Here is a 26,459-nt window from a genome sequence, read left to right as displayed (position 1 = left end):
CTTAGATGGATGGACGAGCTCACATCCGACCTGGTGTTAAGTGGTCACTGGAGCCCATAGACAACTACAACGTAAATGCGCCACCCCCCTTGAGATATAAGTTCTAAGATCTCAGTATAATTACAACAGCTACCCTACCCTTCAAACCGAAACGCATTACTGCTTCACGGCAGAAATAAGCAGGGCGGTGTTACCTACCCACGCGGACTCACAAGAGGTCCTACCACCAGTAAAATATTAGCTTCCCGAAAATCACAATTTATTACCGTTACTTTCGGGCCAACATTTTTCTTATTACTGCTTACATTTACTATGACAAAGTCTTTATCTATAATTTTTTTAAACATTCAAAAGAACGCCGTCACTATAATCACTTAGACCACGCGACGCTACATAACGCTATGCTTGTATTTAGACATTATTTTTTTTTTTTTAATATTTTCCCTTCAGTGATAAAAAAGGAAACTCTTATTTCGCTAATCCTCAAAAACAGTTGTCGAATGCCTCTCATTTCACGAAAAGATTCAAATACAAATACCTAAATAAATAATGTTAGAGCGACGTACTGGAGCTTTTTTTAAGCTCGTTTAATCCGCATTAAACACCAAACAAATAAATCTAGACGTAAATTTGACCAGGTTTAGTCAGGCCATGCAGTTCAAAGTTCGTCGACCCCGGTCGATAGCAGTTCATACCCGCCTTCCAGTGCACTTCTGTGAGCATGCCAGCTTCAATTTGATTGCGCTTCATTAGTCTTGTATTTCAAAAACAAAAACGACGAAATAATAAAAATATTTTATAGGAATCCGCTTTTTTATTTTCGTTTCGGAGACATCCATGTGCTTTTGTAAATAAATGATGGACAATTCGATTGGCGCGTCGGTTTTGGAACGAAGTTCCTTATGGGACGATACGGAGGGGTACCCTAACCGCGAAAAAACGTCCGTAACGTAAGATTTTTATTAGTAATGCACACAGTATGCGCGTTAACTTTGTAATAACGTACAAAAAATAACATATTTTTTTATCATTCATTGACCACGATCTCAGAGCGTTCGTTTGCGCAATACACTAACTCTTATGCAAACAACCGTGAATGAAGTGTACCACAATAAGTTCGCATGTTACCGAATGACCGTGGGTTGTTGCGAAACCTTCAGTTTTATTTTCTTTATACCTCGAATAGAACTTAAAATTAATATTTTTATAATAAGAAACTTCGTTACTATCCGGTGTCCCACGACACCACACATCTTTTTTTTCCAGCGGTTATCGAAGTCCACTTCCAGTCCCGGTCAGCCCGTTAGTTCAATATTCGGAAGACTGAGTGTGCTTCTTGTGCCCCGATCAAATAAACATGTTGAGCATGTGCTGACCATTGTCAGCCTTTGTTTTGATTAGTTGATAAATTAAAACTAAACGCCAATCACAAGTGCAACTTATAGCACGTGAAGCGTTTAAGACGAGGGTTCGAAAACTGTTTCTCAGAGATTTAGCAGAGTCATCTAATTAATAATATTTATTTATATACATTTTATATGTTTATATTTATGTATGTGTATTTATTTAAGTATGAGTATTTGTATCTATAAATACTATGTATGTTATATATATACACATATGTTTAAGTAATATCACTATCACACTACACCTACCAACGTTCATCTCTGCACTCCCTTATGGTAGACTGTCAGAGAATGCCTATGGCATTAAGTCCGCCTTTACACTGTCAAGTATCTAAAGTTATAAATAAATAAATAATATTTGATTTCCTAAAAAACTGTCTGACTTGAAAATAGCATTAGAGTAGTAAACGTGATTCAAGACCCATTTGCATTTTACATAAAGAGTTTTGAATACCGGTAGATAAATGAAGGGGTGGCGTCTTGGTGGAGGAGAGCGCGCGGATTGAATATTGGGACAATTAATGTTCCTCATTCAGTATTCCCGAGCTACGATTTTCTCGTACATTATGGGTGCGAGAGCATTTACATACTAGACAAGAACAAGTGCACCCAGACTCCAGACACCAATAATGAAGTTATCTTTGAGAAAGTCATAAGATCAGGTTCGAACTCAAACCTTATGGTATTACCCCACGTGTATATTCGCATACTCATTAACCGCTAGCCAAGAAGACGACCAATTACGCGTATCAACATAACAAACAGAAATATTTATGATTATTATTTGTCCGGACCGTCAGTCATTAACACAGAGCCCATGGCTCGTAGGTTTCATACTTCAGTGCTCGGCTCTTACCACTGAAGTATGAAACCTAAAACTTACCAACATTCAATTTTGACAGTTGACGCTTTCTATGTTGTTTAGTTTTGTAACGAATAGAGATTTTTTTGGCAATTTCACCCCTAAAATTATAATAGTAAATATGAAATATTTTATAAGAGACATCGTTTTCAAAGTAGGAAGGACAAAATTTCATGTACTTGTTTTTGATTAGAAATAAATGTAGACTTGTTTTTTTTTTTTAAATTACCGTAAAGCATATCAATAAGGTATCGATAGTTGGGAACTACATTTCTTTGTGCGTTTCCTTATATAAGCATCAGTTCCCTATATAAGTACAATTTCCTAAGCCATTAATCAAATTGAGATGATGAATCTTGGAAACATTAATTAATTTTAATTAATCGAGTAGTTTAAATAGTTTTTTTTTCCAGTGTAAAAATGTAATGCAAATGAGTAATTATTAAAAGCACAATAACTGTCTCAAATTTACTAGGATTTGAGAGGCAACCTATATGCCAAATGAAATAATAATAAATAATGATAATAAAAATTATTTGTCTGTAACAGGTAAGAGTACAAAACATAAGAGTAAAGTTTAAAAAAAACAATTACTTGTGTACAGATTATACAATATTCTTTTTTACCTCTGTAATTTTTTTAATGCCCGTGTAGGTAAACGAGCACGCGGCCCACTTGATGGTGAGTGGTTACCATCGCCCATGGACTTCAGCAATGCCAGGAGCACTGAGCCAAGCCGCTGCCCACCGTTAAGTACTCTCCACAAGCCTCGTTTGAAGAAGGATATGTCATAGTGCTCGGGAAACACCGTGGAGGGGAGCTCATTCCAAATCCGGATGGTACGTGGCAAAAAAGAGCTCTGGAAACGCACTGTGGATGACCGCAGTGGCTCCAGGTAGCATGGATGAACTCTACTCCGGTGGCGGGCGGTGCGACGGTAAAAACGAGATGATGGTATCATCACAAACAACTCCTTAGAGCACTCCTCATACAACGTACGGTACAAAATACAGAGAGAACCGAAGTCCCTCCGTAGACTCAGAGGTTCCAAACGTTCCGTGAGAATGGGATTATCGATAATCCGAACGAAATCTTAAATAAACGGTGTCGGTATAGTAATAATAAATAAATAAACTTGAACAATTGTCTTGGATAACTAGTAAAACGTTTTCTTTGTGGGTATAAACAAGTATGTATATTCAGTGGGTTGTGCCTAAATTCGCACAAAACGTTTAGGCCGAACTATCTTCGTAAACAAGTTCTGAGTATCAGTGAAACTAGGCCGAACCAAAAAGGCGTTGCTTTCAATAGAATTGCAAATCACTACCATTTATTGGGATAAAATGATTCCTACAATCTACCGATTCACCTAAAAGACAGAGAGCTCACAAATATGGAAGAATTATAAATATTTTTGGAACGAAGTTCCTTATCGCGCGTTGTGAAAGGGGGCTAGACGGAAAAAATTCTTACGAAAAGTTGTCACGACCATTTTAGGTCCGTCATTCTGACCAATCAACGTGTAGGCGCTTATCGCGTGACATTGCTCGTATCCGATTGGTCCGCGTAATGAGTACAGTTTCTCGAGATAGCGTTTCAACAATAGTAATTTAGTTCATAGTATTGTTTTTTTCTTCTTCATAATGCCGTAATTTATTATTATAACTTTAAAAAAAATTACAGTTCCTTCACTAATTAATCGAAAGGAACTTCGTTCCATCCGGGTGTCCCTTGACACCTCTGAAGTTTTTTAGTCCAGATTGAGGTCCGGTGGCATTACATTATCATATGTTATCAATCGAAGATAACACGCTATCATACCTAACAACCCAGAATTACCACTCGTTTCCTAATAGGCCATTGTACAAATAAGGTTCTTTTTTCCACAGCAGAAAATCGCCGGATCCCTACGCGCGCTCCGGGTGGGGTATGCGGGAGTTGAACCTCACTGAAAACTCCTGCCACTCACAGCTGGTGCCCGATCATGGACCGGACTGGAGCCCAATCGGGGCTATTGAGACGGTAGGATAGGATCGACGCAGAGCATATCGCATCCATCCACATTCCCACCTTCCCCTAGACGCCGGACCGGCGGCCGCCAGCGACACGACCACCGGTTCTTCAGTCGACGGACTGGGACCCCGCCTTGATGACGCCACGCTGCACCTTACTCGGAGCGATCGGGGGAACGCGGTCATCTATCACCGGCTTCCTATTACATGCGAGCGTGCAAAGCACGCTGTCCAACGCCTGGGTCTTTTCCCGCACAAAGCTGGTAGAGCCCGAAGCTCTTAGAGGGCCGGATCACGGATGGAATCCCGGTACAACAAACGGTAGTTCTAATCTAAATAAAAAAATCTTAATTATAATAAAAAAAAGAAAAAATGTTTCCACCCATCACAATTCTTGACGAGTCAATCATTATCGAAGCGTACGCTAACCCAAATATACGAGTGAAAAATCTGAAATCGACGCAAACATGTCGACGCAATCAAATTTACCGAGTAAATGTAATTTACAAAATTCTTCGAAGACCTAAATGTCTACGACTGTTCATGGGGAAGTCGGTTTTGGCATGAAATGCGGTTAGTGGATCAACGTTCTTCTTGGTATTTGAGAAATCTTTTCCTATTATAATTCTGCAAAATAACATTTTATTTAGTATGTTCTTATATTCTTACAATTTAAAGGCGAGATTTGAATGGGAAGCAAGAAATAAACGTTACTAACTCCGAACTACATTCTCACGACTTCTATAAGCAAAATAATATTTTTATTATATCGCTCTAGAATGAGTCTAGCTCACTCCTAGATTTAAGATGAGACCCTGAGACATGAAAATAAAGTTTAAATTGTATTGTAGCACAGCTCTCTAAATCGGAACACATGAATCGGGGTTTTCTGATCATTATGTGAAAATATATTTTAAAGGATTTTTATCATTGCTATACAGGAGGGCTGTTACGGAAACAGAGCTCATTCCAACCACCTTGGTTTACAATGCTACTTTTATCCATAGTAAGTTTATGAAAAATAAAGTTCCTTCACGATGTGCCCTGAGAACCTTAGTATCGCTAATTCTTCTGTAATCGACATAAAAGAGTCTTTTTTTTTATTGCTTTGATGACTGGCTTACTATATTGCTCCTCGATCCTTCCTTGTGAATTCTAAAATTGAGTTACTCATCAGTAGTTAGAAAACGAAATAGCCCACCGCAACTGGCGAATAAAAGAAATTTGGTTTAGGCTATACTTTATATCCATATCTTCTGATAAATCCAGTTACATTTTATCATCTAAAATCTTCTGACCTCCCTAATCTTCCAGTTGAAAAAGGAAACCTGTATAAAATAATTGTATCTTACATTTATCTTTAGACCAGAAGTACCAAGTACATAACGTTATGTGTTTGCCGCTTAATTGCCCCCGTCAAGAATCCATCAGTGCTCCAAAAACATTGAGGTTAACTTGTACATAGATCAGGCTGTTTCTTTAAGGTGAGTGCACCTGGTGTAGGACAACCTACTAGCGGCCTAGTTGGATAGGTCTCTTCAAAAACATATTCTATACTGATAATGAATTGGAGACTGTGAATATTTAGTATATACTATTTTCCTCGTTCCTGTGCTATATTCGACATATTTTATGTAAATAGTCTATTTACTAGTTAATCATACGGCTCATCTGCAAATAATAATTCCAGTACGATGATACTGCCAAACTTCAATACTGACAATACTGCTAACCGTTTGAAAATTAACATAATACCTGATGAGGTATTGTGATCCGTTACAACACCCATAAATGAGTTAAAGAAGAAGCTATTTGTCTATATTTTGTATAGATCGTGGAAATGACTCCTTAGAATTTGCTTATCAGATAACATAAGTACACTTGACACTTTTGGTTTTAGATCCAATTACGAGTTTTAATTAAGTTTTTATTTAACCGAAAAACAATATTTGCGCATGCTAAATTCAAATGCATTTGTAGTGAAGAAAATCGCAAGGCTGTACCACGCGAAATCACCTCATTGGAATTGCAAAGCAGGGTGCTTGGCAGGTGGGGCGCGGCGGTAACAGGGTCACCTACCCCTGGCTATTTAGGTCATGGGCCGAAATGAATAATGAAATCGTATGTTCAATCGGTTCTTATATCATTGAACTTTATTTAAATGCATTGATGTTTTGAGCACACACAAATTATGTCATCACACTGAAACCGGGAAGATTTATGACTAATTTAGCAATAAACTTTCAAGGACACCTTTTGAGATAGTGTTCTGATGATTTAAATGACTCATCATCACGTTACAACGGCACTGCACTATGCGGGTGCAGTTCATAATTTCCACTTTCAAATTGACAGGCTTGGGATCTCGTGGCTATTTTGACCGCATAACGCTATAGTCGAATACAATATGAAAAAGGGCCCGCAGCGAGCATGCTAAAAGCGAATTTTAAACCTCCTTTTATATTGAAATGGATTCAAAGAATTCCCTTTAAATGTCCAAACCGAATCACAGACAAAGGTTGTATATGTTTTCTATTTTAGGATGAGCTGAAATTGGTTGACCATTTTCTCGGTGCTATTGTTGATTTTTAAACAAATTCACTCGAATGCTTTTGAAAGAAATGTGTTTTTATTTATTAAATCGAGCAGCTGCAATAATCCAAACAAAAAAACATTATTAGTTTTAGTCCTCACTTAGCTTTGTTTATATTATTACAGCCAGAAACTTATAAGGCGTATCATCGTGTCTAACAACCTTCGCGATTGAAGGCACGTCATATCCAAGGCTCCTTTCGTTCCCAGGAGTCAATTTGACAAATGGATATCTAAATCGTTCAAGGACTGATTGCCTCTAGAGATTGGTATGATTCCTATAGCGTAGTACTGTCCTGCCTTGTTTCAAATTAAGTGATCTAAGAAATAGACGACTCAGTGGCACGTGCTGTAATTTCAACAGTGAAGATATTGGCTGTTGCCGCAGCTTATACACACCTAAAGATAGATTTTCAATCGACAGTGGCTTGAATGTAGTTTAGCTTTAGCTTGGCTGTATTTTTAATTTCGTCAATATCATATTAGGTGGTTATCATTATACGAGTATCAACTAAGGGGGCTTGTCTCACAGAGACGGAATTAACTTCATAAGAAGAAGTTCGAACGCAAAAATCTTCTTCTGGAACTCAAGATTTATTCCCTCTCAAAAATTTAAATGAAATAGGTAAAAGGCTAGTTCATTCGTAAGACCACATTGTTGACTGGCTTGTTACTTCTACGAAGCTGATCACGAGCACGTGCTTAGTACAATGCAAGTGCCCTTAATTACCCTCTAGTTTTATTAGTCAAAACCAATATGGCTTACGTTAGCGTAAGTCCTATTGGACTTATTGGTAGGAGTCCACAATAGTGGAGCCGTGCAATACAAGCTGTCCGATATCATATACCGATTCAGAAAGTAGGATAGCCGTTTTATTTATTTACCCTTTTTTCTACACGACACAAAAACTAAATACTATGGAAAAACAACATAACTTACTCAGACAAATGATACTGACCCCTTGTCTCATTAGTTAAATGACCTGGGGTCCAGCCGGAGTTCCATCCCCATCCATCTTTCATAGTTCAATTTGCTCTTTTAGTCAATTTCCATGGGCTATTGCTACACAGCATGGAGATCAGTAATCCAGTACAGGATAAACAACTACAGTCGGAATGCTCTATCAAGTAGTAAGTAAATCTGTTCATTTTTTTCAGCTCTTAATTTTATCAAATAATATTAATCTTTTTAATGCCATAGCAACTTTTTAAATATTCATCTAAATATCTTCACATAAAATGTCTGTAATACGTATATTAAAGTATTACACTTTACAGGTAAAATGACACTTGTATTAAAGATAAATTAAAAATATATATACAGGGTGGGCCAGAAAGGCGTGCGAATTTCAAAATCACATTACTCGCGACAGGAAAGTGGGAGCGGGGTGCGGGTAGTGGGGATAAGTTCTGATCGCTACACAGCAATGTTACGTAAGTTTTTCTTTCCACAACTACACAATTTTAAAGCCTATAACAGCAGGACCTGGTTTCAACAAGATGGCGCGACATCCCATACATCCAATGAGTCTTTGGCAGTTGTTAACGAAATGTTTAATGGAAAACTGATATCGCGTCGAGGGGACATTCCATGGCCTCCCCGGAGTCCAGATCTCACGCCACTGGATTTTTTCTGTGGGGGTACCTCAAGAGTCGCGTTTACGCCAATAAACTGACGACAATTGCCCAGCTCAAAGACAATATTCGCAAAGAAATGTCCGATATCCCACGAGCGATGTGCCAGCGAGTTTTAACGAATTTGAGAACTAGATTGGAAGAGTGTGTACGTGTAGATGGCACACATCACAGCGATGTTATTTAAAAAAAATAAAACTCCCCTTTGTAATCTTTATTATAATTATATTTTTTCTTTCCTGAGCTTTGTAGTTTTTTTATATTATTTTTTATAATCCGCTCAACTTTATGGCCCACCCTGTATAATAGTATGATATTATTATTGGTTTCTGAACTTATCAATCGAACCAATCAATTATTATCGATTGTAGAGTTTGGATAAACCTTATTCCCTTAGGAAACTAGTGATATTAGATGTAGAGATTAGACGATTGGTAGAGATGGAAACAGTCCTAGAGTAACTATGATTTTACAATAAAGCACATAAAAATAATACTTATCCTCAAGCGGTATACGAGTAGTAATTGAACGTTCGATAAGATCTTATCACCGTTGATGTGTGCTCATGAACGTCAGCAATCCAGGAGCTCACCCAAACCGACGCCTACTGCTCGCCGCAATCCACGTTTGAAGAAGGACATGTCACAGCGCTCGGGAGACACTGAGGTGTTGAGTTCGTTCCAGATCCGATGGTCCGTGACGAAAAGGATCTTATTTTTATGATTTAAAGATTACTGGTGGCCCGGAGGCCTTTCCAGTTTCACCAGGACAGGTGGGCGAGCAAAAGCTCAGCCAGGAGGGGTGGGATTTACTAACAACTGCCCGAGCGCCACCGAAGGAAACCTAACAACTCAAGAGCAATTGCTTTGCTAATCAATCTACTACCGGATCGGAATCGCAACCCACTGAGAAGATCCGGCGAGAAACTCAGCGGGCTGATGCATGGGTAAGGTTGCACGTCGACCTCTTTGTCGAGTTCAACGAGTACGGTTACCGGGGTCCCTAAGCCTTCTCCTAGTGTTAGAACTGAAGACATCTAATGTAAAACGAAAATAATCATGAAAACGTGCTAAGTACGTCTTTCCTTTAAAAAAATTGAATCTGCTAACGAGTTTTAACACAAGTATAATCGCATCGTTTGATCTGAGTACACCGGGAGTCTTATCCTTTAGGCTACGACAATAACGAATGAATTGGAAACCATACAAAAATAAAATGTTATTCGTTTATACTATGAAGTATGTACATAGCAGAAGACTTACAATCAATTTCTTTATATGTAATTGTAAACAAACGTCACATTTTGCGCCTCAATAAAACATCAAAAAAAAATTATAACTTGTTATGAAACTGAAATTTTCAAAAGGTCGCATCTAATATTTACGTCACACTATTATCAGCTTTGTGATTCTGTTTCAAGGGCTAGTTCAGCATCTCATAAACAACTCAACATTACTTTATCTCCGTTGTCATGTACTATGAATGAATATTACGACGGGTGGAATGCGAATATTAATTTTGTAGCTTTTTCAAAATAAAGTGCTCATAGAGAGCACTGATGATTTTATGTTAGGAGAAATGATCTGCTAAGTGCTGTTAAAGTGCATTCTTGCTAAAATGCCATTCGTGTGATGGATATATTTTGCTTTATTACATACATGCATCCTAAATAATGTTTGGCTTAAAATATATAGAAGTTAATATGTTAATTCTAAACTGTAAATAGTTGTATCGCCATCTTTCCAGCATACGAAGGACCTTCACATTAATCAATCTTTACCATCGATGTGGTTCCTCATACTCATGGTCGTACTCATGCTTGCAATGTATTTGAAAAATAAAGAGGTACTGCCCTTGTTAGTAAGCATTGTGAGGCATCACAGCTCTGCCCATGTATGCCGTGATATAGTCATGAATTTCAGTACAATGTCCAGATCAGGTCTCAAGGCTAATTCACGATATGATGATGTCTATGGGCTCGGATATTGAGGTCGTCCAACCATAAATTACAATAAAAAAAACAAGTGCCAGTCTAATATAATATGGGATCTAATTCTCGCGATGGAAAACATGACAAAATCGAATCACACGACTTTCTGAATAACTATTGAAAACCGATTAGCAAGACTGAAGGAAGATAAATCCATTTAATTCACTTCCAGTGTCGCAACTTGAAGCGATTCAAACTTTATTCGGCAAAAGCTTAGTTAACTAAGTTCATTGAACCATTAGCGAACTTAACGAGATCGAGACGATGTACTTTTTCTATTATCTTTTAGTAGGAAAACAAAATAGACAAGATATTTTCTCATGGCTTAATAAAATAAGATGCCCACTGAACTTGTATTAGAAGGCACGGGCTATAAAGTAGTTCGGATCTTAGACCAAGCACGGATTTCGTGTAGCTTACACATTCATGTGAAGTGGCAGTGGGCTGGCCATATATGCCGTAGAACTAACGATGGCTGGAGCAGACAGGTCCTCGAATGGAGACCGCGCAACGGAAGACGTAACGTGGGACGCCCCCTGGCTAGGTGGTGCGATGACCTCCGAACGGTGCCCGGCAAGAAGTGGATGGGGAAAGCCGAAGACTGGGTTCAGTGGTGTGGATTGGGAGAGGCCTATGTCCAGCAGTGGACGACTGATGATGATGATGATGATACGTTCATCAACAAAGATTACCGTCATGAGGGCTATCTGCCTAAAAAAACAATTTTCGCAATTGCTAAGCGCCATTTCATAGGACATGCAAATCAAGTACCGTATTTGGGAAAGATTGATAAACAATGAAACAATTAAATTCGCAAGGATTTTAAATTCCACTTCTCTAACTTTTCCCAAAGACTGACAGCGGCGCAGCTTGGAATCTACTTGTAAACATATCTGAAAATATATTACAGAACTGACAACACATAATCTTGACACATCCGTGATACGAACAAATCTCTGGGATTTACTGAATCAATTCCAATATGATTTATTAATGGAACTCAGAATTGATATCTGTGTACATATTGTGATATTTTGTAATTTTATGTTATATTTTCCAACTGTACATAACATTTATCAAGACCTTGTTTCCATGCATACGTAGGGCAGCCATCAATGTATTAATTCTGCAAATATTGATTTTGAAGCTCCATAGAGGGATTTCTCATCCAAGACCATATTGAGAGGATTAGAACTCCCTAGTCGAGGAATGTACTCAATCTAACATTTCGAACAAGGTAACACTATCCAAACCATCAATGTAATCAAAGCTACTTTAAGATTCATAATTTAGTGTGTTCCATTTTTAAAACACATTTTCTGGGACATTTACTAAAAAAACCCCAGAACATTGACCCCGACAAAAACCCTTTACAAAATACAAAATCAACAACAGTTCAGTGAACTTTAAGATTTGTTGAGATGTAAAGTTTTATTATTAATTGCGCTTTTCCTAAAATTTAATTCGTGTAGGCGTAGTGAAACTTGAAATAATATTTGGACATATTTCGCAAAATTGGAAATGCTTTTAGGAATACTAACGCGATAAAGATATTTATAATGACTTGTGTAAATTTGTTTAGATAGGCGGTTGCGGACCGCCTCGAAGGCTCCGTCGGCTGGGCGTCCTTGGGGTGAGCCGCGCCGTCTGTTCGCCGCGCGTGTCTGTTGACCGCGGTAGCCCCCCCTACCTCATCTGGGTTCTGACCTCGGAGGGGATCGGACGTCGGGTGTAAGAGTGCAGGGGAGTCGTTTAGTGGGTGGGCCCTAAAATCCTTGGGCCCGCGGTCTGCTCACAACACCATGCAGATCGTAGAGTCTCACATACCCCGCGCGCCCCTTTTGCACGGGGACCTCGTAGGAGGTTCGGCCCTCTAACCGAAAAAAAAAAAAAAAAAAAGGCGGATGCGGACAATAAAGTAGCCGATGATAAACGGTTAGTAAATCACACGAAGGTAGCAATGTGAATACATCATACACCAGTGATTACACAAAGTGATAAAGTATTTATATAAAGTAAAAAAAAACAAATTCTGTGAGGCTAATATTAATTAACCTGTGTTATTCCTTCATGTCGTCCATGAACACGTTACAGGTATGTGTTTATTTAGGATCATTGGTACATGCCCCAAGATTATTCTCAGCATTCGTAACGACCGGAATAATCAATTAGGCCACGAATCTATATATTAATACGTGAAGCAAAAACTTTGTATCCCTTTTTACGAAAATTGCGCGGTCGGAGGAGTATGAAATTTCTCACACTTATAGAGAATATAGAGAAGAAGTGCACAATGCTAATATTTTTTTTAAATAATGCATAAAAGATACATTAAATCAATAAAGAAAACATTACACACACTACATACCATGTATTTGACCCACACACGCATGCATACTATTTATTGTCAAACTTTTGTTCTTGACGTCTGTTGTCAAGTTGAGATTAAATATCGTTTGTCTTTGTTAATATTTTTTTATAGTGTAGTTCTTGGCGAAATATGTGATTATAGAAGTATAACATACAATCATAATAGTGTACAAACTAACAATTCCAATTAATTATAGTCGAATTTCGACTACTACGGGACCTCTAGTTATATTAATTGCTCAAACTAAGTGTAATTAATATGATACCGACGAATTCTTGCTCAGTTTCAGCTTTACCGGCAGTTAAGAAATATCGTTATGCTCTTAACAATATCAGTACAATGTCTTAATGATGCGGCATTACATAGTCAACTTAATTGTTTAATGAAATACGTCAATAAAGTCGAGAAATAGCAATTTACACGTTCCAATAGCTTTGGTCGAAAAAAAACCGTATCTCATCTGTGACTAAGATAACCCGGTCCGTATTGGACCAATATAAAATATTACACCCGATTTTCGGACCAGATGTGCAAATGCCCGTGACAACAAAAAATAAGGACAGTTCCTGTAGTAATCAAGTGTGGACATATCCGATAGAAACCGGTCAACTGTTAAAATATGTGGCTTTGGGAATATTAGCTACATTTTGACTTTAGTGCAAATATGAGAATGAACGAAGATATTATGGATATAACCAGTCGCTTAGGCACTTCTTTGATGCCTAGAAAATTAAACAAGCTTTGACCCCTTTCCTGACGAACCCCTTGGACTCTTCCATGGACATCTGCAATCCCAAGCCGCTGTAATTACCCTGTACAACTTTGTTATTACATCCAGTCTCCAATCTAAACCGGCAGTATTTGTTAGCTTCACGCTATATCACAATGTCACGTCACGTATACTTTATTTCCATAAATAGGTGCACGTGGTGTTAAGTGGTATTCTGAATATACTAAAACAAAAAGCATTTATGTTTCATTTGCTTGACGATTTCTGCTTTTTCAAAAATAGTTTATATACTGTCCGCATACTCCAAGCGTAAACATGTTTGGCATGTTTGCGCGCGGTCTGTGAGGATAATATTTCCATAACGATGACGACCATACTGAGTTTTGTCTGCAACTTACGTGGAATGCAGCTTAAAATCGAAACTTTACATTCAAAGAGGAGTGACTAAGAAAATTTCTCACGAATATGTTGATTACTTCAATATATTTATAGTATACAATAAAAGATCCATAAGTTCATTCACCATAACAACAGCCAAATTCTCAGGGACACATACGAAATTGTCACAAAACGATTCATAAAATTTGATATTACATCTGAAGATGAAATTACGAGCATCAGCTTTACGAGCCGTATATCATTAAATACATCGTCTAACTTCAGTAATTAATTATACAATCAAAGATCACAATCAAGTGGACGCACTGTCAGAGATAATATACAGTAAAAATCCTATATATATTAATACGTGAAGCAAAAACTTTGTATCCCTTTTTACGAAAATTGCGCGGACGGAGGAGTATGAAACTTTCCACACTTATAGGGAATATAGAGAAGAAGTGCACAATGCTAATTTTTTTTTTTAAATAATGCATAAAAGATACATTAAATCAATAAATAAAATATCACACACACTACATACCATGTATTTGACGCACACACGCATGCATACTATTTATTGTCAAACTTTTGTTCTTGACATCTATGGTCAAATTGAGAATAGATTAAATTTTAATATTGTTTGTCTTTATTAATATTTTTTATAGTGTAGTCTTGGTGAAATTTGTGATTATAGAAGTATAAAATACAATCATAATAGTGTACAAACTTACAATTCCAATTAATTATAGTCGAATTTCGACTACTGCGGGACCTCTAGTTATATTCAATGTGCATCGTGGAAACGGCAACTACCGAATCAATTTATTACTTCGCAACTTCTGACCTGATATTTACGATATAACTTGGAAAAGTTCAATGACATTTGCCATGAGTTTTTAAACATTCAGATAAAAAAACTAAAATTTCCTTCATTAACGAATTTTTAAAAGACTAATAAGTTAGTTATCAGTTCTATGCTAAGGCTTTAAGTCTAAAAATATATTTTGTATTCTAATTAGGCTAACAAGCTCATGGACCACGTATATTATTTAGGTTATTTAGGTTAAAACAAATTAAACTAGAAGACTATTCAGAGAGTGATGACTCACCACATACACATTGAATATCTTTTTAGTTTATTATGACTTTTACAAGAAAAATACAATATGATGTCTCATCTACTGCATATATGGTCTGCATGTATGATGTTTGACAGAAGCCATATCGAAAAGAACTGTTTAAAAAAAAACCCATAATGTAAGTATTTAATTTCATCCAGCTGAAAATCCTGGCTCGAGCAACGCCAAGACAATGTCCCGACGGAAATAAATAGAATGAAACTGTCGGACAGCTAGACCGAGCCACTGTATTATCCTCAAGTAGTCTGGGATGAGACAAATGGTAGTTTTGCAAGCCCAGAGCCGCATCAAGGGTCGTGGGGGCGACACAATACGTACTACGAAATTAATTAACAACACGCTCGGGACCACGGCGTAAACGCCAAGCTCGAAATAAGAGACTTTTCTTAAATGAAGAAATATCTATTTTTTATCGCATCAGCGTGAACGACCCCAGGGCTCACCTTAAATGGCTACCGGAACCATGAATGCCTCTATTTATATGCCGATATTGGACTAGTTCATGACATTTAAAATATTTTGCTTGATTTTGGTAATAATACTAATTTGCTTGTAAATAATGCTATTTTTGCTCTATATTCTACCTAAAAGTGTCATTTATTTAAAATTCATAAATTCGTAGTTTGTTAAAACCCCGCTAAATTAACCTAAATGCCGCCCTGTGGAGGACATTTGATTAATATCGCGGTTTGTCTTATCCCTGCATGTCCTAGATTAGTTACGTTGATCCCTCGTGTAGGTACTTATTGTGGTAAGGTTGTTTTTAGGAAAGAAACAATTTGGGAATATATGGTGTTTTAGTAGCAATTTTTTAGGTATTGTGGCAATTACTTTGATCTCTTATTCATTTCGTTATGTCTGTACTAAGCTACTTTTAGTTGGACTCTTTTGAATCAGAGATTTAGTTCTAAGTGCTCGAAGGTGAACAGAAGGAATAAAATCCAATAAACTGCAACACAGGTGGTGTATCGAATTATAGGAATAAGTTACGGGCCAATTTAGGTTCTAAATTTAACAGCTTCTACCAGAGTTTCTTCTGTGTTGTGGGTACTGAAAACATGCATATATGAGACAAAAATATACTCAACAATATATTAAAATGTCAAATATCTTTAATAATGATTATCGAGCATCCAATCCGTAACTTGTGGTATAAAAATCAGGTTCACTATCCATTAGCTCAATAATATGTCCTATATACACTTCTAAAGTTCATACACCTCATTAATATATATTTCAAGCATCGGAAAATCTAATTATTGATTCAGATTTCAGAACTTGTTAGAATATTTTACGAAGATGGGTTTGAACACGTCTTAAGTAGTTTTTATCAAACGGGGAAAGTTTTTCAACGCTAAGCGACCAATTATAATTTTTATTTATTTTAACCCTGGCAAAAATAATTTAGTAATATTTAAATTGACAATAAACTGGTTTATTAAAATTTTAAATAAGTTACTATTGTATTATTTAATGATTTTGTACAATTATTCGCCGCTTACATGCTCCGTGTAGCCTCATTTTGAAATATATTTTGCTGGAAGAAAACTCATTACTGAGTTAGGGTTGCTAAAATGATAAGTATTTATCCAAGTATTTACAGAAGCACTTTTAATTCGTCATAACTTTACTACTAAACTACCAACTGCCAAACTTGTATACTATTCTAATATAAATTTATGCCACGCTATATTTTTCTGTATACAATAATTAAAAAAATCCTCCCTGTTCTCAATGGAACTTGTGAGACTCAAACTTCAACAGTGATTTAAATTTTTTCTAAAAGATTTGAACCACACCATACTTTCATTATATCAGTGATGCTAATCATTCCTACGAATCGACGCCAAAATATATGTAATTTTGATAGTTTCACCAACTTCGAAAAAGGGAATAGGTGTATTTCTTTAAAAAGATTTTATTCAAAAGTATAATATTATAATTAACTTTCATCTAAGAAGCAGAAAAGCTTTCAAGAATTTTAGAAAACAATAATCATTTTTGAAATTCATTTTTCAAGCAATTTCTTCCGTGCGAGTTTCAAAAGTTCTCGTTCGACGCTTTCTTTTGTTAGATACATTTGAGAAACGTTTGGGACGCTAAGTTGAATGGTTGATTTTATATTTTTATTGCCATTTGGTCTAGACGTCAATGGTCAAGCTGTAACCAATGGTATTTCAGTCGTCTCTTAACTAAATGGGTACTACCCTGCGGGATGTGGCTTCGATTCCAGGTCGTAGTCAGTTATTTATGAAAGATATTTTCTAGGAGACCTTTTTTTTGTTTTGAGATTACTTGCTGAACGATTTTAATGTCTTCTTTTTTTTCCCTTACATTATAGGTGGAACAAAATAGTCATACTCCAAATGGACAAAAATCTAATACGGACCAGAAATTTAACCCAAAAATAATTCTAGGTTTTACTTTGTGGTTCACACATACACCACTACCCTACAGTCTTCTGCCAAGAAGCAAATAGCAGGCAGTAGTTAGCAAAGTCTATCAAGACCACAAAAGTACATGCATTCCGATTTGAATAGTCTTATCTTATCTGAATCTTTAGTGGCTCAGTTAACATTTTCATTTGCTCTCTACTTTTCTTCTCCAAATAACTCTCGGATGATTTTTGTGACATGATCAAGAAATAAGAGCTTATAAACTTGCTAGAGCTTATATATCTTGTCCTTGTTTATTCTTGTACTTGCTAGAACGTCACACACATATCGTTTCGGTTGTTAGTATAACGCACTTAAAACTTCAAACTATCGTCATAAGATTGTAGTGTGTATGGGTCCAGTGTCCATTTTACACCAGATGAATCAAAAGCTCCTCTAATGAAAGATAATTAACAAGAACTCGTATTGTAAATAATAACAATGAAACTGATTACCATGCAAAAGACAGACAAGGGTCTCCCTGAGTACAGGCGTCTTAATATTCAACGTCTAATTGTTTTAAATGGAAACTTGAGTTTTCTATTCAATTGGTGGTGGTCATTAATTGGTATAGCAAAATAATCGTTTAGAGATACAATAGATGGGAAGACGTCATACCGATTTCAGAGATGTGTGTGAGTCGCGGCATTTACGTTGTAGATCTCTATGGGCTCCGGTAACCACTTAGCATCGGATGGGCCGTATGCTCATCCACGCACCCAAGCAATAAATAAATAAAAAATCTGATGTGGGATTATCCTCGTGGTGTCTCCAGTACTCACTTAAAAACCGCTAGGTCGAGATTTCGCCAAAGTGTTTTTTTGTATTTAACAACCTACCTCGTAGGTCGTAGCCTCGATTTCATCATAGGACGGCTGTCTGTAATCGTTCCACCGATATTATAGTTTTAGACAGCTACCTACGTTATTATACCCACTCCACAGACAATGTAATCTTTATCTCCAAGGTCGAGTGAGACCCCGCTGTGACATTGGACTCCGCTGGCAACCCTACACCCACGGAGTTACTATTTTGGTTTATACCCCGATATGTACGTGAATATGCTACATGTATACATGCTGGAGATAGATATATAATTCTTCATTATTGCCCACACTGATCTACTCGTAATGTATCTAATGTAGATAACCTTTAAACGATATATGAAGAACGCACTATAACCGCAAGTTGTATGGTATTTACAAGGATCCTAATATCATACGAACTATAAAAATTTGACGCCTACGATGGGCAGGACATTTAATTCGAATGAAGGAGACCAGAATGCCAAGACAACTACCATATGGTAAACTAGAGGGCTGCAGAAGTCGTGGCAGAACCAAACTCCGATGGTTATATGGCGTAGAGCATGACCTCAAAGTTTTCAGTGTTAGGAAATAGAAGGAGAAACCCCTGAACAGAGCAGTCTGGAGAGAGATACTGGACCAGGCTAAGGCCCACCCTGTGCTGTAAGGCCTAAGATGATGATAAGATAACATTTAAAAATATTTATTTCAAACAATAACCTTTTATAAATTATAAACTACATATACTATAACACTCTCAAAACTAGGATAAGTGTAGATTACATACTCATAAAGTATTAAAAATAAAGGACACATTTGAGATTCGAGTTGAGATCGTAAAACCGCGGTCGCTACGAATACGCGACATAAAATATTATGTTATTTACTTATATTAAGATGGACGATACAGTAAAATTTGTTTTATGTTTCATTGGCTATTTTAGATTGATTCAGTAAATATTTTAAGTAATTTTTATTCAACTTGCTTATGTCGAGAAAGAAAGAAGTAAGAAAGAAGTATGTAGTTCTGTGTTACAGTGTATATGTGGGTTTAAAATAGTTATTTTTACCGGTAAATGTATTGGTAACCCCATTCATCAAGACAGGTGGAAGTGTGGACTCAAGATCCTCTAGTCTAACAGTATTTCGCCGGAAATTATAAATAAAATAAAGATATGAAGGAGTTTAATAGCTCAAGGTCTTACAATATAAGTTACTAGCCGTACTCGCCCGCTTCGCTGGGCATTTAAAATTAACATTAATATTTATTGTCATTATTATTAAGGAGTCCAACACGCATACAAATATTAGCCTATCCATTAAGTACATGTAATTTCTACATGGATACCAAGTTTCAAGTCAATCGGATGCATGGTTCAGTACCTAGTTATAACGAAACATCTGTAAAAACCACTGTAGTTTTATATATTAGTATAGATATTTAACTATTTTAATACCTTTGCGCCGGCCTCTTAGTATTACTACTGCTAAGGGATGATATCCTCGTAATATTTTCCTACTTAACTTTAACTACTCCTCACACCATCGACTTTTTTATTTTTATTTTCTGAGTAGCGAGATAACCATCATGTCTACTTTTATTCATTGCCTTTGTAGACAAACTAACATACTGCCCATATGATGGTGAGTAACGACCGTGGATCATGAACGTCAGCAATACCAGAGGCAGAACCAAGCTCCTGCCTTCTGCTGAGTAGTCTCCGTAAGCTTCGCTTGTAGAAGGACACGTTTATAGCGCTTGGAGAAAACCGTGGAAGGGAGCTCATTCCAAAGCCGGATGGTACGTACCAGAAAAGATATTTAAAAACGCGTAAAAACGATGGTAAGAACGAGATTAAGGGATCAACTCAAATAATGCCTCAAAGCAATTCCCATGGAACATACGATGTAAAACACAGAGGAAACCAAAGACCCGCCTTAGACCCAGCGGCTCCAGACGATTTATCGACAATCCAAAGGGCCTTCTTCTGTTTGAAGTCAAACGGAAATAGCTACTACTAATATTTATATATATGTAATATTTTGAAATCGTCTTAGAATATGCGCTGATAGTAACCTATCAATAAAAGCGGCGCTATGATCATTTTTCAGCTTTAGGAAACGGATAGACTTAAACATTCAAGAATTGAAACAAATTTTCTAAAAGCGTCACTAGGTCGCTAGTGTACAACTATTGAGCTGAACTGCGGCTTCTAGGAGATTCGAGTGCACTTAGGTAATGCATTCCCGTTGAGTGCTACATCAGTACCTATCAGACGGGAGAACAGTTTATTGAAGTCGTTTGTATGGATATAAAACATGTTCCAATTTTCATTACATCACCAATATTGCAATAAAGAAAAATAGAGTTATGGAATAATTTACATTTTTTTCCGGTGCAAAGTGACAATCGTCAACATGATCAGCTTGTAGCAGCCCATTGCTTGATATAGGCTTCTCCAATTACACGCCACTAAACACTATCCTCGGCTTCTATCGTCCAACTCCTGCGAGCCACCATGCATAGATCGTCACTACAACGAGCATGAGGGCGTCGTGCACTACGTTTATCAATTCGCGGTCTCAATTCAAGAACACATTTACCTAACGACTGGCCATATTAGCCGGAGAACCGATAACCATTGGGTTATACGTGTTCTTGAAAAGTGACGATGGGGAGTATAAATAAAATTTCAATGTAGTTTGGACCTTAATTCACTCCCTCAATAGGGTTTTTTTAAGTTGTAGTGACTATAAATTCTGATAACCATTTATCCATCATGTTTTTTGGAACGCAGTTCCTTATGCGGAGGGGTACCCCAACCGGGAAAAAACGTCCGTAACATAAGATTTTTATTAGTAATGCACACACTGTACGACTTAACTTTGTAATAACGTATAAAAAATAACATATTTTTTTATTATATATTTTTTATAAATCATTATGAATAAAATAAAGTTGATAAATTGGCAAAGTTGTTTTTTTTTATCAACAAAAAAACCGTGATAAAAAATGTATACCGGAATAATTACTTTCTGTATACCTCGAATAGAACTTAAAATTAATATTTTTATACTAAGGAACTTCGTTCCTATCGGTGTCCCACGACACCACACATATTTTTAACTAAGAAACATTCTAAATTCAAGTGTGAGGGTGAACTTGTTCCCGGTAATTTCGGGAATGTCCTGGAACACCCTGTACATGAGATCTTTAGACATACTCGTCTAATTAAAAAAAATGCATTCTGCTTAAAACGATGCTTCTCTTTTATGATCATCTTTTTGCCGCCTGCGATGCTCACTTCGGTGCACCTTTGACAGTTACGTCACGCAGGATATTGTAGTTTCTAGCTTAAATACAGCTTCATCATCAAATGTCGTTGTATAATAAAGTTATAATAAAATGATATCACTCATAATCACAACGTTTATGTATTTGCTTTTGATTTCTACAATTTCTAACACAAGTTGATCATCTTATGGGGACGCCATTAGCGTAATTATTACTATATCAACTAAACTAAATTGTACTTCATATTTTTATGAAAACGTAAACTTGGAACCGAAGTGCTTAAGCTTTCGAAAAGCTGAACTATAAAGTATGGATAAAGAGTAACTTTTAAACGCAAAATTCACCTTCGTGTAGGTATTGTTGACTTAAAGAGTTTTGCAACTGTCTCCAAATTTTGTCAAAGATTTAAATTTCCTAAGTTTTCAGTAATAGTAAGGTTCATTACGAAATTAACTTCTGTTTCAGTCGAGTAATGTCAATGATCGATGAACTGGGATGACGGGTCGATGAAATCATGATATACATATAACTAGATTTTCTTTACGAACGGTATGCCCATAGCTGCTGATCTTATACTTAGTAAATAATTATTTTTTTATTTTTTTATTGCTTAAATGGGTGGACAAGCTCACAGCCCACCTGTCGTTAAGTCTACATAGATATCTACAACGTAAATGTGCCACCCACCCATTTGGTTGATACTGTTAATTTGTAAGTAGACTAAATAAAATAATAAATAAATAACTAAATAGCATCATATTTGGATACGTACGGATATTAACAGATTTTGAGTACGCCAATTTTAGTATTTTTTATTTATCGCTTAGATGGGTCAACGAGCTCACGCCCACATAGTATTAAGTGGTTACCGGAGCCCATAGACATCTACCACGTAAATGCCGCCACCCACCTTGAGGCATGAGTTGTAAGCTCTCACTTTTAACAGTAAAACGGTTGCGCCACCCTTCAAACCGAAACGCATTACTGCTTCACGGCAGAAATAGGCAGGGCGGTCGTACCTACCCGTGCGGACTCACAAAACGTCCTACAACCAGTTTATTTTTCTCATAACTGTAAATCTAATCATACTCTACGGCACACAACACAAACTTCATTATTCGAACATTATAATAACATCGGCATGTATGCAATGAATTCAAAGAACTCATATACAAAATCCCATATGAATGGAAATCAGCACGCAACTATATTTCCATACGTGAATCAAAATATATTTAAAATTCATACAACTATGTTGTGTTATATTGAAGTAAATTTTTAAAAAGTGAAATTATAAAAGTCCGACTAAAATACCTTCAGTTAATACTAGGTACTACTGGTACTAATTTACTGGTAGGTAAATTGAGTCCATACGAGTAGGTACTACCGCCCTGCCTATTTCTGCCGTGAAGCAGTAATGCGTTTCGGTTTGAAGGGTGGGGCAGCCGTTGTACTGTACTGAAACCTTAGAACTGATGTCTCAAGGTGGGTAGCGGCATTTACGTCATAAATGTCTATGGGCTCCGTTAACCACTTAACACTAAGTGGGCCGTGAACACGTCCATCTAAGCACTAAAATATATAAAAACAAATGTGAATTGTGAGCTCGACCCCCATTGAGAGGAATCAAAAAATTCATACTTTATTCTCTAGAATTTGACTTTTTAGGTAGTAAGGTACTCTGAACCCACACGAGTGAGTTGGAAATAGTTTCTATCTATTTTAACTACAAAGTGTAATTCTCTAGATCTATGTTCGTAAGATAGGGGGACCGTCTATCTATATCGTATATAGATCTACCCCAATAACAAGCTACTTCTTATTAAGACAGGCGTGATAAATTCGAAAAAACTCCATAATGGAACCTCCATTTCCGAAAGCAATTCTCCTTATAAATTGATTTCTGCCAACAGAACGACATCGCTTTTTCATAAAACGACGTCTTTAATTGACAGTTACAAGCCGAAGGATGTCGGGCTGTGTCGGGGGCTGCGCGGGACTGTGGCGGACTGTGTGAGACTGTAACGGACTGCCAGTCCATCACCTCACTAACTAACGAAGAATTTAGTCGCTTCGTTGGTCCAGCGGTTACAGAAGATGAATCCTGTGCCACGGGTCCGAATTCCATTCGAAGTCACTATTTTTAACTTATTGAAATGTTGAATTGGATATTCAATGTTTTTCCTTATTAATTGTTATCTATATATTTAACGATAATAATCATCAGTTTGGCTTTTTGAGTTTTAAGCGATTACTGGAGCTTATAGACAGCCTGAATGCGACAACTAAACGAATTAAATCAGACCTTCTTTTTTTTATTGCTTAGATGGGTGGACGAGCTCACAGCCCACCTGGAGTTAAGTGGTTATTGAAGCCCATAGACATCTACAACGTAAATGCGCCACCCACCTTGAGATATAAGCTCTAAGATCTCAAGTATAGTTACAACGGCTGCCCCACCCTTCAAACCGAAACGCATTACTGTTTCACGGCAGAAATAGGCAGGGTGGTGGTACCTACCCGTGCGGACTCATAAGAGATCCTACCACCAGTGAAAACCTCCTTTACCTCCTTTATCTAAACCTCAATTGAAATTAAAATGTTACACAACCTACTAAACCGAGCTAAATTTTTCTTCCGTTGTACGGGTATCGAAAAGATAATACGAGAATAAGGACGACTAATCCCGACGTGGAATTGAAGCCGAACCCTGTACTACAGAAATCAGTCACTCACCACTCAACCATGTGATGAAGGCGGAAAAATCAATCAACAATTTTTACTGATTCACTCTTATCTACAAGACATTAAATCGTAGAAAAGCTTCAGAAACCAATAACAGATTACTTTTTTAATGGAGCTTAATCATATTTTATGGACTCTCAACACGTAAAGCTGTAGTTAACCTAATAACAATGATTCTTACGGACGTTTACCAATTTTATGACCAAAGTATACTTTTATCAATAAAAATTGATGTAAGAGTGCATACAGACCCACATGAGCTGGTACCGCATTCCTAACGGTTTCTTTTACAGAAATATATAATACTGACAATTTTAGAGGCAAGATATTCAAGAAAGTCAGCTATAAGCTAGATTGACGATAAGATAACCACTTTGACGATTTAAAAACAAAACACTATACAAATTATTTGACAAATGCCTGAATCTTGCTAACGATATCTTTATGGTGTGTTTGCATATAATAATATGCAAGTTCCGGACAATAATATTGTCAGTCCAACGAGCAATTTCTCCCGCTCGGTGGAAGATCTTCTGTTTGTCGTATACTCCCAACCAAGTACTAAGAAAAAAAAAAAAAAAGAACCTACTAGTACATATGTAACTACATAGTACTAGTAGGTTCTTTTAAGCAAGCAAAGGGTCAAAAGCTACAGATTTTAAATTAATTTTTGCATTTTTAATATATAGCTACATAACTAATATACATATGTATATGCAAACCAACAACTATGCAAAGAAAATAATGAATATTCTTACACAGAGGGAAAAATAAATTATAATAGGCAAATTTTATATGCAAAAAATGGAAATGTTTTAATATTTTATACTTAGCTCAACGAGAACAAAACAACGTCGTAAACTTATTTCGTAATAAGGTTAATGAAATAAAAAATAAAATGAACTACATTGAAAAATACAAGACCATTCGGTGGGCAAGCAAACCGTAAGCAGCGGCTTAGTTCTGCCCCTGGCATTGCTGAAGTCCATGGGCGACGGTAACCACTCACGATTAAGTGGGCCGTATGCTCGTCGGCCTTCAAGGACCAAGAAAAAGAAAAAAAACATTGTACGAATTCACTAATCAAATAAATTTCTAAAATTTTCAAACGTACCGATTTCAAAATACATCCTTGTCAAGCACAATTTAATATGGCAAATTAAAATCAATTCAAACCAATACTCACGGACAAATATGTTTGACATGAGCGTCGCGGGCAGACAGAACACGATGACCAGGATATCAGCAACCGCCAAGTTCACGATGAAAAAATTGGTGACAGTTCTCATACGCGGCGACCGATACACCACAGCAATCACGAAGCAGTTCCCAACCAGTCCCACGAGAAACACCAGCAGATACGCCGCGCAATACACCGCGGTCATCGCCCCACTGTGACGGTACATGAACTCATCGCCACCGAAATCAGATCTATTTAATGTCCCGTTCATCCGCGATGGATAGTGCCTCTCCTCCAAGTCCATGTGAGAGGACAGCGGCTCCATATCAGGCAGCACACTGTTCTCCACAAAGCGCGTATTGAATGCGTCTATAATGGAATTTGACAGCATATCTGCGACATGGTTCTTGTGACTCTCTCGCAAATGAGAGTGGTTGTGACGAGTATGGTGACGCTCGTTATTGGGATTCTGTGTCGAGAAATTTAAGAAATCATCTGTGTAATAGTCTACCGGGAGCCTTAACGGAGCCATTTTCATACAAACACCTCACGTGACACATGAAAAGTTAGATTAAAAACGGACGAAACGTAATCATTTAAGTTCAAAGTTCCGAGTGGCTATTGCGGGTGCTCGTAGCGGGTCTACGTGCGCACTACGCGGCGATCGTACGCCGTCTGGCTCGTAGTGCCGCTACGGCGTAGGCCTGCCGTCTCGACGCATGTGCATTTTGAACGAGATGCCCAAAATTACTCGTGCATTTCCGGGCACTTTTATGCTCTAGAGAATAAAGTTTCGAATTGCTGAAATAATTTTAGCTGAACATTGACGAACGAAACTCTAAGGTCACCGAATGCAATTCGACCGATAAAGCTTGACAGC

At 37.1% G+C, this 26,459-nt stretch overlaps 1 protein-coding gene across 1 annotated transcript in view; it reads right to left on the bottom strand.

The window, feature by feature from the left end:
• The window catches only part of BomSIFR (neuropeptide FF receptor 2-like), a 102,103-nt gene extending 75,862 nt beyond the window's left edge, over positions 1–26,241 (bottom strand). The window contains exon 1 of the mRNA XM_028188300.2: positions 25,586–26,241. Coding sequence (XP_028044101.1) covers positions 25,586–26,117 — 532 coding nt within the window. The 5' untranslated portion in view covers positions 26,118–26,241. The remainder of the gene's footprint in view (positions 1–25,585) is intronic.
• Positions 26,242–26,459: the final 218 nt, after the last annotated feature.

The sequence above is a fragment of the Bombyx mandarina genome, chromosome 06, assembly GCF_030267445.1.
Source record: "Bombyx mandarina strain Sakado chromosome 06, ASM3026744v2".
In the NCBI taxonomy this organism is placed as follows: domain Eukaryota; kingdom Metazoa; phylum Arthropoda; class Insecta; order Lepidoptera; family Bombycidae; genus Bombyx; species Bombyx mandarina.
Note: the sequence above shows the minus strand (reverse complement) of the source record. Positions and strands in the feature narration are given on the sequence as shown.